The following is a 19,368-nucleotide window of genomic DNA, read 5'->3' as shown; positions in this document are numbered from 1 at the left end:
CATGCTGTGACTGAATTATTGCTGCAGTCTTGTCTAGATGATCCTGCAATGCATCTTTAACCAGCGACTCCATTGTTTTACCCGGAACATTATTTTTCTCATATGTAAAGTACTACATATGGGAAACAGTAACCCCAGAGCAACGTATCAACTCTGTGGTACTACACTGACAGTGGTAGAGAACGAAAAGGACCTGAGGGTAATTGTGCAGGCAGATATGAAGTTTTCTGAGCAGTGCAGACAGTCTGCAAGAGTAACTCATAGTGTCTTGTCACTGATATACAGGAATTTTTCTAGCAGGGATAAGGAGGTGATATTCCCTTGTATAAGGCAATGGTCAGGCCACACCTTGAGTACTGTATACAGGTCTGGAGGCCTCATTTCAAGAAGGATGTAGAGCTGCTGGAACGAGTACAGAGAAGGGCAACAAGATTAGTGAATGGAACAAAGGGTTGCTCTTACGAAGAAAGGCTTAAGTTTTGCAAATTAGTGTCTGGAGACTAGGCACCGGCGAGGTGATCTGATAGAGGTGTATAAAGCCTTTGAATGGTTTGAGCATGCTCAATGCTGATGGGATTCTTACTCTTGCTCAGAATAATCACCTGAGAGGGCATAAATTCGAATTGAGGAAAGACAGATGTAGGATAGATGTTCAGAAATTTGCCTTTAGCCAGCAGGTAGTTGGTTGGTGGAACAGACTTCCATCCCTTGTTGTGGAAGTTGATAAGCTAAATAAATTTAAGGCTCAGCTGGACAGGTATTTCGAACGAACGGAGGGGTGAAATGGGAGTGGTTTTTTTTTTTTTTCCTTTGGCTGATGCTGCATAAGCTTGCTTTCTTGCATCATATACCTCTACTAATGCTAATATCTGGGGAGAATCATTAATTTGGCAGGATGCTGGACATAATTTATATTTGTGTAAGCAGAATAAAGTACACAAACACAGATGGATATACTAAAGCAAAACTCAAACTAGATAATTAGATCATAGTTGGCATATTATATACTCTTGTTTTAAGAATATGAATAAGGATGAGCAAAGCCACCGAATGGTAGATTTGAATCTAACATTGATAAATTTGATAGGTCTTTCAAAATGTTTACCAAAATCTGAAGAAAAAGTAACCACTTTCCATAAAACAGTTAATCATGAGATATCTAAAAATCCTGCAAGAAAACTGAAAAAGTTGGCAGGGATGGATATCTTCCCTCAATAATAGACATTGCATAAAACTAAGTAATAAGCTTATAACATCACATTACAGATTAGTTTACTTACAAAAAATCATGTTCTGAAATTGTTTTTCATAGAGATGTTTTATATAAAGGAAATTTTCCATAATCATTGATCAGTTACTAAAATGGCCACACTAGAAAATCAGAAGCAAGTGACCTAATGCAGGGTCACTGACTTCTCTCTGGCGGTGTGCCAATTATACTAACATTAGTATGTACAGTAATACCCCGAAGTTACGCGATAGGTGGGTCCGACGAAAATCGCTTAAGTCGGGGCACAACTTTGCATATAAATACATAAATTTTGTTTAATTGGGACCAAGGACTAACAAAAACACCAGTTTAGAAGAAAAATATTTAATAAAATTGCAGTTCTTTATACATATTAATACAAAATATGTATTAAAAAAATAAATGAGTTACGTAAAAAAAGTTATTTCGATGTCTTTATAAAATCTAACAAATTCGTCTGAGGACACAGCAGCATCTTTTTTTCATGCAGAATTTCTTTGTAGCAAGCTAATAATTTTTTTATTCCTTGCTTTGTAGCTATAACGCATTCTTTGTTGGAGTCTATGTTTTCTAAAATTTTAAGCCCTTTTCAATTGAGCTGAGACCTTCTGTCAAGCTTGCAATTGTCATGTGCTTTTCTGGTGGAACTGGGTCTGAAGTGTCGGATACTTCAGTGAGATTTTGCTCACGCATTGTCAGCTCCTGACTACATCCAACAGCTCGTTGACATCATCAAAATCCTTGATAATGTTAAGTTTACATTCCAAAGATATTGTTTTCCTTTTCTTACTAGGTGCAGGAGAATCAGATTAACTTCGTTTGAACGACATAGTTTTTTTAAGGATTTAGAAAACGTATAACAAAACAATCTTAACTTTCGTCGATTGTAGAATCGCAATTGTGCACGTAAAGTTCGCACCAAACACGTACAATGCATATCATAGCAAGAGAAACACTGAGGTTCGTTTTTCATATGCCATCGGTATACGGCTCGACCAATGCAATCATCCATTTCTCTCGTGAAAACGATGTAATTTCCAACAAAAGTTGAGCACGAATTCGAACGCACACATATAAATATGACAGTTGGAATACAAATTCTTGTATATGTGTGCAGCTCATGCGGCAGCAAAGTTGAATTTTGTTCATCTTTCGCTCTCACTCTCCGCCGTCGCACCGTATATCGATAGCACATGAAAAACGACCTCAAAGATAGTGGGCGGCAGTGTTACCAAACGAAAAAAATCAAGAACCGTGTAACTCCGAGTTCGCGTAAGTCGGGGTATTACTGTAATTGGTCAGTACTTATCAGGCTTTTAGTTAATAAATAAAAAAAATTTCAATTTGCAAACACTATAAGACAGCACATCAACATAGCCTTGTTAATACTTCTGCCATTCACTTTATTCAGGTTATTCTCTCTCTCCCTCTCTCTCCCCCCATTAGTATTATTATTACATTACCTGCTGATGTGGAAGTTAAAACCAATTTTAAACAGTTTGTAAAGAAATGAATACATTTTATTTATATAATTATATATTGATAATTTAAAATGCTTGCTTTTCAGATTGAAAGTCTTACTCCTTTAGAGAAAGTTTGCTTTTCTTACACATTTCGGTCAAGTTTGTAATGTTTTTAATACAGACCTACTGAATTTGTCGATGTGGAAAATATTGACAAATTCAGGTCTGTATTTGGAAAATATATCAAAGTACTGTTTGGAAGCTCTGCTTATCTTTAGCACAAGCTAAACATATGTTAAGCATGCAATCTCATATGTGATATCAATTTGGTTTTACATGTTCTTGTTTCTACTCCAGCATGACCACCAGGTCAGTGGAGTTTACAATAAATCAATCAATACAAATGTTAATCGTATTTAGTAGTCATGGGATTGAACCCTGGTCCACTCAAAGAGCGTGTGCTACTGCACTCGCTCTTTGAATGGACTGGGAAAAAAATATTTTTTCCTTAAATACTTCTTAAACACTTTCTTCTCTTCTTACCTCATGGCTAACCCTCAGTTCTGGAACACTGTGTACCATACTAATTGATGTTGATGCAACAATTCGTGCAAGATTGGCACTGTCTAATCTAAAAGATAATTTGATATATATAACTGCATCAAGAACTTCATACAATTAATAAAGATATTATGAAATAAATATAAATATTTCAAAAAATTAAGAAAGGATATGCATTCACCACATATATTTGCTTGATGACCTTTACTCCACAACATATGGAATACAATATATCAGCTTCTACTATCAAGGAGCAAATCTTATACCCAATTTCTATGTATGATATATAGTACTCTTATAGATTACCCAATCATCCACATTTACTTAAACAGAACCATACTTCTGTTTTTGCTGCACAATGGAAAGAATAAAAATCTTTCATATAGAGAAGTCTCCAACCTCCCCTCTACCCCCAAACTAATTTCTTTCGCTATATTAAAATTTATCCAAACTCTAACCAGATTTCTTTCACAAAAAAACTTGAGAAGCAAATATTGGACATCATAAACTAAAAGAGTGCTCAAAATTCATGAGTTATTTAGGCTATTTAAAAATAAATTTTTTGTTTATACTCTGGGACGACCAAGCGGTCAGAGGAGTTCACAAGATAAACAGAATACAAGAAACAGCACCGTATTTAGCAGTCACGGGCTTGAACCTGTCACTCGAGGCACGTGTACTTATGCACCCGCGCGCCTTACCACTCGGCTACGGCGGCCTCCTTTATTTAGTAATTAACCATATCTAGATTTACTTAAACTCTTATTAACAGAACTGAAGATACAGTTAATAAGAGCTCTTATTTTTTCATATTACAAAATTACTTTTAAATTAGGGATCACTATTTTTTTACTCTCTTTCTATGATTACTCTTTTCTTCTATGGTAAATGATAGGGTAATTATCTTACATCACAATAGCAGTTAACCTATAGTAAAGATACTTTATATAGGCAGATCAAGGTCATTTACCAGCTATTCTGCAATTCTATTTCTTCATATCAACAAATGTTGGTCTAAGAAATGCACTGCCCATGAAAGCAGTCAGTACTGTGACTGACTGCTTTCATGGGCAGTCAGTCAGTACTGTGAATCATGTGGGAAAAAGGTATACAGAATGAGAGTGCCATGCCAATCATCCTCCACGTTATTTTTTTTCATTCAACCAAGTTCACCTAAACATGTCTCTGTGCACTATATGTTATCTTTGAATCTCCCTACTGATATACTGCTTCCTAAGCTGCAACCAGTGCTTCTGCAATGCAGGAAGATAGCATAGCATAGGTCTCAAATGATTAGGATGACATTACCTTTAGCAAGTACATCTGATTGATTACCAGAACTTGAAGGTTTGACCACGACTCCACTCTGGGCACAAAACTATTGTTTAGGAGTAATTTGATTGCCATGGCTTCAGGACTTTGAAAAGGACTTGCCGAGTACTTTATTTCTTGCTGTACACCTAAATTTCTGCATGACATTCTAAATTTTTTTATCTGTGTGACACTGTCTCTATGATAGTGTAAATATACAGCAGGGTTGCCAAAGGTTATTTTTGCTATTTGGTTTTTAGGAGCATTAGCAACTAAGGCCATATTGCTCAGGGATATGCGGTGGTCATTCCCTGACCTTTCCGCATCCTCTGTATTTGGTGGTGACGGGCTCGAACCCCGGTCTAATCAAGAAGCGTGTGCTACGCACTGCTGCTCCTTCCCACCTGGCTACGGAGGCGCCATTGCCAAAGGATGGGGCTGCTTAGTACAATAATAATAAATCCTTATACAAGCATATATAAAATTTTTGTGAATGATATGAGACATCTGATATAATGCACTAAAGTCTATACAACTTCAATGCATTATATTATGTAATGTTATGCAAGAGAAAAAAAAAAAAAAACAGTAAACACCAAGAAACCCTTAACTAAGTTAATAGAATACACAAGCACTTTGATATTGTTAATTCTATGAAACTCCAATAAATTCTAATCACTAAAACAGAAAAAAAAAAAAAAAAAAAACCACTTTACTATTATATAGACACCTGTGCATTCATTAACTCCTCCCCTCAATAAAAGGATTTTGGAAGAATTTCTATCGTTAATTTTTATTCTCCTGTTAATGCTTCACTACTAAGTTGATAGCTGATGCAACGTTCATTATTAACATAAGTGAACCTCAAGAATTCAATATAGTTGTTAATATATATGTTATATACACTGAATATAGCCACATTATTACAAGAATAAATTCAACAATAGGAATCAACATGAAAAGAAGTTACTTAATGTAAGCAGTGCATTACACTTCATGTGCATTAGCAAAGAGTAATAATATATGATTTATAACAACAAAGTCAACCCACCAACATGAAAATTTGTTACAAAGATTCTTAAAATGTTTTAAGCATCGAAATGGATCAGGGTTCCTATTTCAAATTTATAGCAATATTTCTGTAGGGAAAACTGGGCAGAAAATGATATGAAATTGGAATTAAATTTAGAACCATCCCAGTAGCCAACAGAATATGTTTAAAATTTGGTAGTAATCTGCATTTTTCTTGTTAACGTGAAAACATTATTTTATATAGATTTTTGTAAAGGGAGGGGGGAAGGGAACAAGAACCAGGAAATTGTAACGGGATCTGGAATTTTAGCAAAGACCAACAAAACATAGACTGAAAATTTAGCCTCTATTATCTCTTTTCAGAACACACAAACTATACTTTCATTTATATGAACAGATTTCTGTGGTTGGGGGCGGGGGCATGATTGATCTTAAAAGCTTTTCAGGGGCCAATGTGATGCTAATAGAATTTTTTTTTTATCTTTCTGTAATTAAGTGAAGTGAAAAGTAAATACAGTTATCTTCTTATCAATTAATTACTAAATTAACTTTATAGAGCACTAAATAAAACTGTATAGTTTTACATTCTCAATACACAGCCATTCAGTTTAATTACAACTGAATAATATTTATTGCTCTTCTCACATATACATTTAAGTCTCTTTTCTCCCTCCTCTCTCTCTCTCTCTCTATATATATATATATATAACTTCACAAGGAATACCATGTTCATGAGGCTTATGTAATAATACGTTTGAAGTGTGTACAACCAGTCTAAAGCTAACAATACTTCATTAAAACTACATTTACTCTATGAATTTCTTTTTTCTACAGAAATTGTATAAAAGAAATAATTGTCAGATTTATATTTGTTCAATTTTAATGAAATTTGTGATGACAGATCTTCCTCAAAAAATCTTTCTATGTGAACCAAATATAAAAATTTCACGAAATTCGTCCACTGGGAATTGAGTTCCTACATAAAGACAGACAGGCAGGCAGGCAGATAGATACACATATGAATGAACACACAGATAAACATGGTGAACATACTAGATGCTTATGCATATATGTTAATGTGCTTAAAAATTAGTTGGTCAATATCGTATGCACAGATAAGTCTTTGCTTCATACAGAATGTCTCCATTAAAAATCAGTTCACAGCAATGATACAATTTGCTGCATTTTAAAACTTAAACAGATTATGGTTCAATTAGTGAAAGAGTATCTAAATTTCACTGTTCTTTTTTGACTAGACAACACATTAGTATTAGATGCAGAATGAAGTGGCAAAATGATACAAGAAAGCAGATTTATGCAGCATCAACTATAAAAAAAACAAAAAACTACCCACTTTATTAGTGCTCCTTCCAGTAATTTGTCCAATCCTTCATTAAATTTATTCATACCCACTTCCACAAAATTAGGCGGAAGTTTGTTCAAACAATCACTCTCTGGCTGGAAGCAAAATTTTTCATACACATATCCTGCAACCAACAGAATTTAGTTTAACCCATTTAAAGCCTGAAACACTTTAATAAGGTTTACTTGCAGGTGTCTTGTTTCGAAGTAATGCAATCTGCAGAACTGAATCTTTCGTGGTAAGAGTACTATTTTGTGCCTCAGAATAATCTTGTTACTCTTCTCTGCTTCCATTCTAAGAGATTTATATCTTCTTAAAATGGGGCATCAAAACATATATACTCATGAGATCATGGGATAATTGCCACTTTGTTCCTGCTAGCAAAATGAATAGAGCAGAAACAACAAATCAAATTATTCTTCAATTAAAATTACAAAACAATAAAAAATGAACAATTACAAAACAAAACAATTAATAAGAATGATGAGCCTGGATAACCAATAATATTTGTCCATAGTTGGATGCAATATTTGAAATTGCTAATTTCGTGTCATCTTCTGGATCAAGTCTGGAATGCTGTTTTGTTTTCATAGCTGTTAATTTTGAGAAACAAACCTCACATAAATATGTAGACCCCAAAAGGTAGCAATGTTTGTATCACCATTTTCGATAATTCTGGATATTCATCTCAAAGAGAAAGCCAAATTTTTCACAAGTATCTTGAAATGAGCATGTAATGCTTCATCAGGTGACAGGTCGATAAGATTTTCCTTTTTGCTCATTGATAATATCAAAAGCAAAGGGATCACGAATCCAATACAGCATTTTTTTCTGGAGGTACATAATCGTTTGGAAAAATTCTTAATTAGTGTTAGGTGGGTGGCAACGACATCCCTAAATTGTAAAATGTCGATATCATTGCTGTTAACAAAATCAGAAAAAAACGAGAACATTTCAGTATTATTATGGCCAAATTCAGTTTTCCAAAGGTTAAGTTTATTTTTGAAAGCTTCTGATATTAATATATTTGTTTCCTGTCCTTGAAGACTTAAATTTAAATCATTAAGTTTTTCAAATATCACTGACAAACCCATGAGCTGTTCTAGAAGCTTGTACAAAATATTCTCACAATAAGTGACCAACATGATCTATTACCATCATAGAAAGACCAGGTTTCATGCTAGCAGTGAAATAAGCTGGCAATACTAATATAATAGCAAAATAGTTTTTACTTTCAACAAAAAAAAATATATATATATAGAAAAAAAAAAAAAAAGATTTTTTTTTGCAGCCTTCTTGGCATTTTTATTGTCAACATGTTTTGCACATATAATATATCAGAAATATTTTCCCAGCCACCAATCATCCACATTTGTTACACTCCAACAGGTGTATAGATGACCACTCGTTCCTCTAAAGCAGGGTTTCCCAACCTTTTTTGACTGCCGAATACCCTTTCAGCATAATAATTTTATCACGAAACCCTAAACCTATATTTTATGAAATGGTATAATAGTACAGTACTGAATTTTTATTATAAAATATTTCTAATACTACGTGTTTATAAGCGATATTACATATTAATATAAAATTATTATAAAGTACCTGTACAAAATGGTCTTTAAGAATGAAAAAAAAAAAAAAAATTTGTGTGGAAAACATATTTAACACCATATACTATAAGATAGTAAACTAATTATAAGAAATTATAGATGTGGTTTCTTTCGTTGGCAATACTTTATATTCAGTTTTATTTTACTCTATTCTATCTTTGATTTACTCTGATGAGTATAATAAAAAACTGTACAGGGAAATAGAATGGGCCAGTAAATCAGAGTCTTATAATAGGGGAATTCAATTTCCCACATGTTGACTGGAATTTGTGGGATGGTCACTAACACACTAGCAAGGCTTTTGTGGATTTATTGGATTATTGTTTTCTACATAAGCATGTTCGGAAGGCAACTAGAAGGAGTAATACTCATGATCTGATTATCAGTAGTGATTCTTCATGCATTAAGAATCTGCAGATAAAGGAACCACTAGTTGGCAGTGATCAGTGTGCTGAAGTGAGATTTACTCAAAGAGGTAACTAACATCAGGAGTAGAGGGAAGGGTTTTTGCTTTCATAAAGGCAACTACAGTGGTCTGAGACAGTATTTAAATTCTATACGGTGGGACCAACTGATGATGTTACCAACAGCAAATTCAAAGAATTTATCTTGGAAGCTACTAGGCTTTACATACCAACTAAGAAATATTGTTCAAGGTTTAGGCCTAAATGGATGTCAGATGAACTAATGAGGCATATGGCAGAGAAGAAAAATGCATGGGATACATAAATTAATAGGTGACATGGAAGCCTATGATAGATATAAGCTGGTCTGTAACCAGTGAACTCTGGCAGTGAGCTAAATGATTTTGTAATAACTGAGAGGAAAGTGAAGGAGAAATTGTTGAAGATAAACATAAAAAAGGCACCTGGGGTTAGCATTAGCATCAGTAGAGGCATATGATGCAAGAAAGGAAGCTTATGCAGCATCAGCCAAAAAAAAATAAATAAAATAAAAAAATAATAAAAGAAACCCGCTCCCATTTCATCCCTCTGTTTGTTCCAAATACCTGTCCAGCCCAGCCTAAAATTTATTTAGGCTATCAATTTCCACAACAAAGGATGGAAGTCTGTTCCACCAACCAACTACCCACTTGCTAAAGGCAAACTTCTGCACATCTATCCTACATATGTCTTTCCTCAATTTGAATTTATGCCCTCTCATTCTGAGCAAGAGGAAGAATCCCCTCAACATTGAGCATGCTCAAGCCATTCAAGGCTTTATACACCTCAATCAGATCATCACCTCGCAGGTGCCTAGTCTCCAGACACTGTAATTTGCAAAATTTAAGCCTTTCTTCGTAAGAGCAACTCTTTGTTCCATTCACTAATCTTGTTGCCCTTCTCTGTACTCGTTCCAACAGCTCTACATCCTTCTTAAAATGAAGCCTCCAGACCTATATACAGTACTCAAGGTGTGGTCTGACCATTGCCTTATACAAGGGGATAATCACCTCCTTATCCCTGCTAGAAAAATTCCTGTATATCATTGACAAGACACAGTCTGCACAATTTTACACATTTTTACAAATTAATAAGCATTTCATCTCATTCAATCAAAAAATTAACAAGGTTTCAAATGATATACAGTTATTTAATACTAAAAATGTCCAATCATCACAAAGTATCATGGAATATATGTAATGAAATTCTTAAACATAATATTTATTATAAATCAAAATAAATCATAAATTTAATGTGATTGTTGGGTTGGTTTTTTTTGCCAAACAAAGAGTAGCAATATTTGGTTCGATGGAAGACAGACAGAGCCTCAAATCTGGTTCTGCATCAAGTTTGTTCCGGTATTGAGACTTCAATGAGGCATAAACTGCAAAAGCTCTCTCACACATATACGTAGTTGAAAATGGCAGCAGGATTTTCACAGCCTTTTTTGCTAAGTGATGGATATTCTGTTTTTAATTCAAGCCAAAAGGTTATAAGATTTTCAGTCTTGAATAAGTTTTGAAGTTCAAATGCTGTTGATATATCAAAAAGGTTTTCATTTTCTGTCACGTTTAGGTCAGCCATTGCCACAAAAGACTCGTCAAATGGATTACGAATCCAGTTCAGATTTTTTGATATTTGTAGAAAATACTCTCTAAAAATGACCTGTAGGAAGTTGAGACGCTCTTTAATATTTTTCTTAACAACTTTATCCAAAGTCTGTTCATTTTCAGTTAAAAAATTGTGTAAAGTGCTAAAGCACTCAGTATTGTTATCAATAAAGTCTTCCCAAAATTTTAATTTTTTTATCATGCTTTCCACCCGATCTTGATCAGTGAAAACCGTTGTATTTGCACCTTGTAATGATAAATTGAGTTCATTTATCTTCGAAAATATATCTGTCAAAAAATATATCTGAAATGATTTCTGACCACTCAGCTACGGCGGCCTACTAATAAGGCTCACAAATTTTCCTGTAAATTTTGAAGACATATTTGGTCTGTTGTACACCCACTGAGATGAAAAGGATGATCCATGAAGAAAAGAATTAATTCTTGTCTTAGTTCAAATAAACGTGTAATTACTTTGCCATGTGAGAGCCATCTAATATCCATGTGTCAAAAGAGTTACATGCTCACTGCCCATTTCTTTACATAAAGTGAATAGTCTGGAATTTGTTGGTCTCGATTTTATAAAGTTAACTACTTTGACAGCATCATCAAATACACTTTTAAGTTGTTGAGACATTCGTCTCAATGCTAGAGCTTGCCTATGAATGCTGCAATGTGTCCACGAGACATCAGCACATATATTTTTGATGCGAGTAAAAATAAAAATAAATTATCTGTTTATACTCCGAGATGACCAAATGTTAAAAGGTCAGAGGAGTTCACAAGATGGGCAGAATACAAGAAACAGCACCGTATTTAGCAGATACGGGCTTGAATCATGGTCAATCAAGGCATGTGTACTTATGCACCAATGCGCTTGACCACTCGGCTACGGCGGCCTACTAATAAGGCTCACAAATTTTCCTGTCATTGATTTTGCTCCATCTGTACAAATTACACAACACAAAGACCAATCAATTTGTTTTTCTTCAAAATATGAGTTAATTAAATTAAAAATGTCCTCACCTGTTGTATGCTCTGTTAAAGGACGATAAAACAGCATATTTTCTTCCACTTCACTCTCATTCAAGTAGTGTGCAAATACAATTAAAATGGCTAGATTGAAAACATCTGTGGTCTCATCTAATTGCAAAGCATAAAATGTACTTATTTTTTACCCTTTCTATAATAATGGATTCAAAACATCTTCAGACATATCATGTATTCTGTGAGACACTGTTATTGGAACAGGGTATCACAGCCAATTTATTCGCCAAATTGTCACTAAACATACACCTGACAATAGCTTTTGCACATGGGAAAATCAAATTTTCAATAATAAAAGCAGGGCTTGGCCAGCTTTTGCTATTTCATAGCTTACTAAGTACGATGCCTCAAGTGCTTTTCTACTGCTTTGATTTCTGAGTGATACATGCAAATCAATATTAGATGTTTTGATTTCTTGCATTTCCGCTTAAAAAAAATCAACTGGCTCTTCCGCATAATTTTCATGTTTTGTTTCTAAATGACGAGAAAAGAGGGAAGGTTTCAAACTACTATTGGCGAGCACTTCTCCGCAAATGATACATTGCGGGCTTGGATAGTCCTCATCTCCAAGAAAACAAAAATCGAATTTAATAAAATCTTCACTATATTTCCTCTTTTTACTGTTCCTTTTCATGCAGGTTTTTTAAAGGTCATCTAGGAACAAATTTCAGGAATGATTTTGATTTTAATGCTTCTCATTAATTTGTATTTTAGCATTGTTCTTTATGCTTCCAGCCTTCAACCAACGGTCCATAATGGTTTTTTAAGTTTAAAAATACTATGAATAAACAATGTAATACGGCACAACATTCAAATCCAGCATGGTACGTGTTGGATTTGAATCATTGCCTAGCGTAAAGATTGATGCAAAGTACCTATTCAATTCATTTGCAACATCAGCTGGGTTATCTAAAACTTTTCCACACCCAATGCACAAAGGCGATTAGTTTTCTGATTATTCCAATCTGATTAGCTTTCTTCTTCTTCCTTGTTCCCATTCTTTGCTCTCTTAGCTAATGCTTTCTCATATGCAGCCTTGGCCTCCCTAAGCTTATTTGTGGTACTATTACAGATCAACTTGTAGGCTTCAACAGGTATAAGCTGATCTGTAATAGTACCACATTTAACACGGTAATACACTAACATTGCAGATCTGTAATTGTAACACAATTTAACAGACAAATTGGACCAATGCACAAAGGTCCAATATGATCCAACAGATTAGCTTTCTTTTTTCTTGTCCCCATTCTTTGCTCTCTTAGCTAATGCTTTCTCATATGCAGCCCTGGCCTCCCTAAGCTTATTTGTGGTACTATTACAGATCAACTTGTACCCTGTTGTAGGTTTCAACAGGTATAAGTTGATCTGCAATACTTGTAATACTGCTTATCTGTAATAGTAACATATTTGTTTTTAAATGGGCCATGAAAATTATATAAAAGTGACAATAAGGTAGAGAATTCACCCCATTCCAAGTTAAACCATTTTTTGATGCTTCCTTCAATCCACACTGCAGATTTAACATTTTATAAACTTTTTATTACCTTAAAAGATTATCTTTAATGCAAGATTTTTCTACAATTTGAAGAGCAGATATGTATCTTACATTTTAAGTAAGATGCATAACCTTGTGGTATGCTTTTTCAAGGATCAACAAATTCTAAATACAGTTTCTTATGTTCCCACGACTCTCCTATAATTTGTCCTAGTGCAAATACAGTAGGGCCCACTCATACGGTATGTTAGATTCCAGACCCCCGCCAAAAAGCAAAAATTTCCAAAAAGTGGACCATAGCCTTTTGTTCACTTATGAATTCAGGGCGCCTCCATAGCTAGGTGGGCAGGAGCAGCAGTGCGTAGCACATGCTTCTTGATTAGACCGGGGTTCAAGCCTGTGCCCACCAAATACGGAGGATGCGGAAAGGTCAGTGAATGACCACCGCATATCCCCGGAGCAATATGGCCTTAGTTGCTAATGCTCCTAAAATCCAAATAACAAACAACATAACAAACTTGTGAATTCATATAAAAGCCTAATAACATGTTTAAACTATCATATATTAAGTGAGCAACAGAGCTAGGCCTCAAAAACAATATGAAAATCAAATTAATATACAGTACACACACTACTTACATTAATATTTTTGCCCTTAGCTTATAGTGATTGACTAATTTAAATTGAAAAAAAAAAAAAAAAATAAATAAAAAAAAAAAAATAAATAAATATATATATATATATATTATGTGAGGTAAAAGTTAGGTAAAAGTAATAAAAATAAATAAATATGGCTATGTAGCTATCATTAGAGGCAGCAAATGCACATCCTCCACATGATGCCTAATTATATCTGATAATTAAAATAAATATGATATTTAAATAAAATCATCAGCCAGTAGTACGGCAATAATGCAGAGCGAAATGAAACGCAAAATAATATAAAATAAACAAACAGAGAAGGGAAAGTAGAGATAATAGGACAAAAAGGTAGTCGTTCGACTACCTTTTTGTCCTATTATCTCTACTTTCCCTTCTCTGTTTGTTTATTTTATATTATTTTGCGTTTCATTTCGCTCTGCATTATTGCCGTACTACTGGCTGATGATTTTATTTAAATATCATATTTATTTTAATTATCAGATATATATATATATATTTATTGTAGGAAGGACAAAGGAGATGGCACATTTTCATCATCTGACTCATTAACGAATCTTATACATTTTAACAATGGAAACTTGATTGATGCTCTTGCAGAGATTTGTGTTGCTGTTGACGTTGAAGATTGTTCAGGGCTAGCTGTTGCTGTCGAAGGTTGAGATATTTGTAAAGTAGGAAAACAATGAACTCTGCCTCATGAATTTCAGTCTCCTTTCCCTTAGAATTTCTTTATAGCATGCAATATCGTCTAGAAGTCTTGAATTCACTTTAGAACTTCTTTTCTTTAGAAATTTGGATCAATTCTCTCAAATGCTGCCATCCCCGTTTCTATACAGTTGATAGCTTCTTCCAATTCCTCAGTGGTCATTTCTCTAGGGATGGCAGGAATATCAGGATGGGACTCCTCTTCGTGAAACATCCTTCTTTGCTCTTCAACCAGACGAAGATCTTCGTCCGTTAGGGTCACATAACGAGAGATAAGCAATTCTGCCACATCTTCAGGCTCGATTTCCAATTCTAATTCCCTTGCCATTTCCACAACAATTGTAGCGCCTTCCTTCACTGAATTATCAAAGCCTTCAAAATCATCCAATAAGTGTGGGAATTAGCTTCTTCCAAGCACCTTTCAATGTTGTTTCTTTAACTTCCTCCCATGCATCTCTAATAGTTTTTATACCATCCAAAATTGTGAAGCCTATCCAAAATGCTTTTAATTTTTGTTTATGCTCAGCTACTGTATCATTAAAGCATTTATAGCTGTAGCAAAAGTTCTTCTTAAGTAATACGATTTAAATGCTGCAATGACACCTTGGTCCATAGGCTGCAACAATGAAGTTGTATTTGCAGGTAGAAAAATAACGTTTATCTCCTTGTACAAACCAATTAGAGCTCTAGGATGGCCAGGAACATTGTCTGCAAGAAGTAGAATCTTAAAAGGAATTTTCTTTTCCTTGCAATAAGTCTCAACTGTAGGCTTAAAATAGTCCGTGAACCAATTTGAGAAAAGATCTTCGGTCAACCAAGCTTTTGAATTAGATTTATAATAAACAGGGAGGCTAGCTTTTGCATAGTTCTTTAGGGCCCTAGGATTTTCTGAGTGATAAATCATCATAGGTTTTAACTTGCAATCTGTATTTATAAATGATATTGATGATGGTATATCAAGCTTAATGTCCAAGTTTGCAGATGATACAAAGGTTGGCAGGGTTGTCAAGGACACTACTGACACTATGCTGCTGCAACAGGATCTGGAAAGGTTGAGCAGATGGGCTGAGAGGTGGCAAATGAAGTTTAACATTGACAAATGTAAAGTACTACACATGGGAAACAGCAACCCCAGAGCAACGTATCAACTCTGTGGTACTACACTGACAGTGGTAGAGAATGAAAGGGACTTGGGGGTGGTTGTGCAGGCAGATATGAAGTTCTCTGAGCAGTGCAGACAGGCTGCAAGAGTAGCTCATGGAGTATTGTCAATGATATACAGGAATTTTTCTAGCAGGGATAAGGAGGTGATTATTCCATTGTATAAGGCAATGGTCAGGCCACACCTAGAGTACTGTATACAGGTCTGGAGGCCTCATTTCAAGAAGGATGTAGAGCTGCTGGAACGAGTACAGAGAAGGGCAACAAGATTAGTGAATGGAACAAAGGGGTGCTCTTACGAAGAAAGGCTTAAGTTTTGCAAATTACAGTGTCTGGAGACTAGGCACCAGCGAGGTGATCTGATAGAGGTGTATAAAGCCTTGAATGGTTTAAGCATGCTCAATGCTGATGGGATTCTTCCTCTAGCTCAGAGAAATCACCTGAGAGGGCATAAATTCAAATTGAGGAAAGACAGATGTAGGATAGACGTGCGGAAATTTGCCTTTAGCCAGCGGGTGGTTGGTTGGTGGAACAGACTCCCATCCCTTGTGGTGGAGGTTGATAGCCTAAATAAGTTTAAGGCTCAGCTGGACAGGTATTTTGAACGAACAGAGGGGTGAAGTGGAAGTGGTTTTTTTTTTTGGCTGATGTTGCATAAGCTTGCTTTCTTGCATCAAATGCCTCTACTAATGCTAATGCTAATGCAATTACCAGCTGCATTAGCCCCTAACAAGAGAGTTAGCCTGTCTTTTGCAGCTTTGAAGCCAGGCAGTGACTTCTCTTTAGAAATAAAAGTCCTAGATGGCATCTTCTTCCAGTATAGGGCCATTTTGTCCACACTGAAAATCTGCTGCTTAGTATATCCACCATCTTCGATGATCTTAGAACACTCACATGGATAACTTTCTGCAGCTACTGTATCAGCACTAGCTGCTTCACCTTGCCCTTTGATGTAGAGATGGCTTCTTTCCTTAAACCTATTAAACCAGCCTCTGCTAGCTTCGAATTTATCCTCAGCAGCTTCCCCACCTCTCTCAGCCTTCATAGCATTAAAGAGATTTAGTGCCTTGTGATGAACCCCAGGGGCTCACATCTGGTGAGTATGGGCTTGGCACACCCAGGGTCCTGAGCTGGATATCATCATTCTTCTCTTTCTTGGTGATTCCCTTCTACTTCTCTTTCTTTCTTTCTTCTCTCTCTCTCTCTCTCTCTCTCTCGGTGGTTCAGAAATTTTTTTTTGGCTGGTGCAGCATAAGCCTCAGGCTTCCTTGTACCATATGGCTAATAATAATAATAATGGCTTGGCTTAAAGGCACATTGTGACTGGTTTGATGTTCAATCCACATCAGTAAAAGTTTTTTCATGTCAGCAATAAGGCTATCACGCTTTCTTATAACTTTAGTGTTTACTGGTGTAGCACTTCTAATTTCCTTCAACACTTTTTCCTTAGCATTCACAATTGGCAAGCCAAACCTAGCTTACGGCCTATTTCAGCCATAATCATTTAACCTTTAATCATTTCTAACAGCATTTAAAGTAAGAGGCCTATGACTCCTTTTTTTATCATTAGTACTACACTCAGATGCCATTGTAATTAGCACAAAAATATTATATATAATACAATATAATACCTTTAAAAAGTGAAAAATTACCAGAATACAAAGAGACGCAGAGCACCACAAGTACTGTAAACAAACTGAATCACTGACAATAAAATGGTGTGCAATGCTATTCTCGGATGCCATTGAGGGTCCGAGAATAGCATTGCACACCATTTTATTGTGCAATTTTAGTGTCATGAGCAAAAATGCCGAAAATGTGGAACAAGCACAAAACATACAAACATGGATATAATTGGAAATCCCGGTATTAGCTGAATGCCGAGAAGCGGGGCCCTATTGTATATGATTCAGGCATACCCTGTTCAAAGCCCAACATTGCATTTAACAGTAGATTTAACTTTTCTCTAAGATATATTTACTCTAACTGGTATACTAAGTGGAATTTCTCTGTAATTTTACAAATTCAGCTTTATTTCTATTTTTAAACATTGTGAGCCATGCTCCAAAAATATTCGTCTTTCGGAAAAAAAAACTACTGGATAATTTGGAAGATGATGGTAAGAGTGTTATATGCTAAAACACTATCATAAAAATCAGTTAGGCAACTTGATTGTCATGTTATGAGTGACTTTAATTTATCCCTTAATGAGTGAAATAGTGGACCAGAAATATGCAAAGAGAAATTAGATTTTTTAACGCTGGTAGACATTTTTTCCGGCATGTCAGAAGAAACAATGGCCACAAATATGCTTTATGTTATCTTTGAAGAGGATCTGGACATATCAAGGACATGGTAGTGTAGGAACTGACAAGAGACCATAACTATGTCAAAAAATGTGTAATGTCTAGGAAAATCCCAAGAGGTCAAAGGAAAGGATAGAGGCTTTAATTTTGGAAAGGGAGAGATATAGTAGATTGAAGTATTTCTTGGTCTCTATTAATCATTCCAGTGCATAAGTACTGCAGATGCTAAAATGGATGAAAGGAGGTTTAATTGAGGAAAAGAAAACAAGCATTTGATAGTTACAGACTATTATAAGACACCATTCTGTGTTGACAATTATAAACATATTTGCAATAAAACTACTGATGGAGTAAGACAAGCAAAAGTTGAATATGAGAAATCTCTGGCAAAGAGCTGAAAATGTGGATAAGAATTTCTATTTGTAAGTAAATTCAATAGTAAATACAATAAGGAAGAGAGAAAATCAAGACCCTTAGTGGTAGCAGTGGAATCACAGACAACCAAATGTGGCAGATGAGAAGAAAAGGTACTTTGCAACCTTTAACTATATTTGAAGCAGGAAGAAAGAGGAGTCAGCTTACTGTAATATAACAATCTCTGAGAGGTACCTTTCAGAAAAATCTCTTAAGGGTGATGAAGGGCAAAGTCCAGAGAAATACATACCAAACTTTTTTTTTTTTTTTTTTTTTTGTTAGTTGTTGGTGCATCAACTTCTGTGGCCACAATGCACCTCCCAAAGTTTTTGCATTTTATTCTGATCCAAGCCCGAGGCGGGATTCAAACCCGCGACTGTTGGGTTGCCAGGCAGGCACTTTACCCATCTGGCTAGCCCAGTCAGCCTATACCAAATATATACTGGATATATACCATTCACCAGGGGTGAATGGTATATCAGTTATACTAAAAAGGTGACATGTGAGCATATCAAATTGTTAGTAATGTTAGTTAGATCAGCATTAGTACAGCACCACCTTGATAAGAATGGCATGAGTTTATAGAGAGGTCCTGCCTGACCAATCTGGTTAACTACTCCAAGGTTATAAAAAGTTGGATGCAGCAAAGAATGATTAGCATTATATACCTAGACTTTAGTAAAGTTTTCATATGATCCCCTGTGAGATGTTATTGTATAAACTGAGAAAATTAGGGATTACAGGGAAGATACTGAGGTGAATCAGTGGAGGGCAGATGGATAACACAAAGTGGAATTCTCCTGGAATTCTACTTGCTATGCTAGTACACTGAAGAATGAGGCCCCTATTGTTTCTGATCTTATTTATTGACATTGTTGAGGGAACATAGGCTAAGTGGTCAAAACTTTGATAATAATTTGATGGTTGTGTGC

At 35.2% G+C, this 19,368-nt stretch overlaps 1 protein-coding gene across 1 annotated transcript in view; it reads right to left on the bottom strand.

Annotated features, from left to right (window-relative positions):
• The window catches only part of Fcp1 (RNA polymerase II subunit A C-terminal domain phosphatase Fcp1), a 73,758-nt gene that overhangs the window by 31,618 nt on the left and 22,772 nt on the right, over positions 1–19,368 (bottom strand). Inside the window, exon 3 of the mRNA XM_090384068.1 lies at positions 3,256–3,343. Coding sequence (XP_090240194.1) covers positions 3,256–3,343 — 88 coding nt within the window. The remainder of the gene's footprint in view (positions 1–3,255; positions 3,344–19,368) is intronic.

The sequence above is a fragment of the Mastigoproctus giganteus genome, chromosome 10, assembly GCF_048544385.1.
Source record: "Mastigoproctus giganteus isolate SK-2022 chromosome 10, ASM4854438v1, whole genome shotgun sequence".
NCBI lineage: Eukaryota > Metazoa > Arthropoda > Arachnida > Uropygi > Thelyphonidae > Mastigoproctus > Mastigoproctus giganteus.
This window is presented reverse-complemented; position numbering and strand designations above follow the sequence as displayed.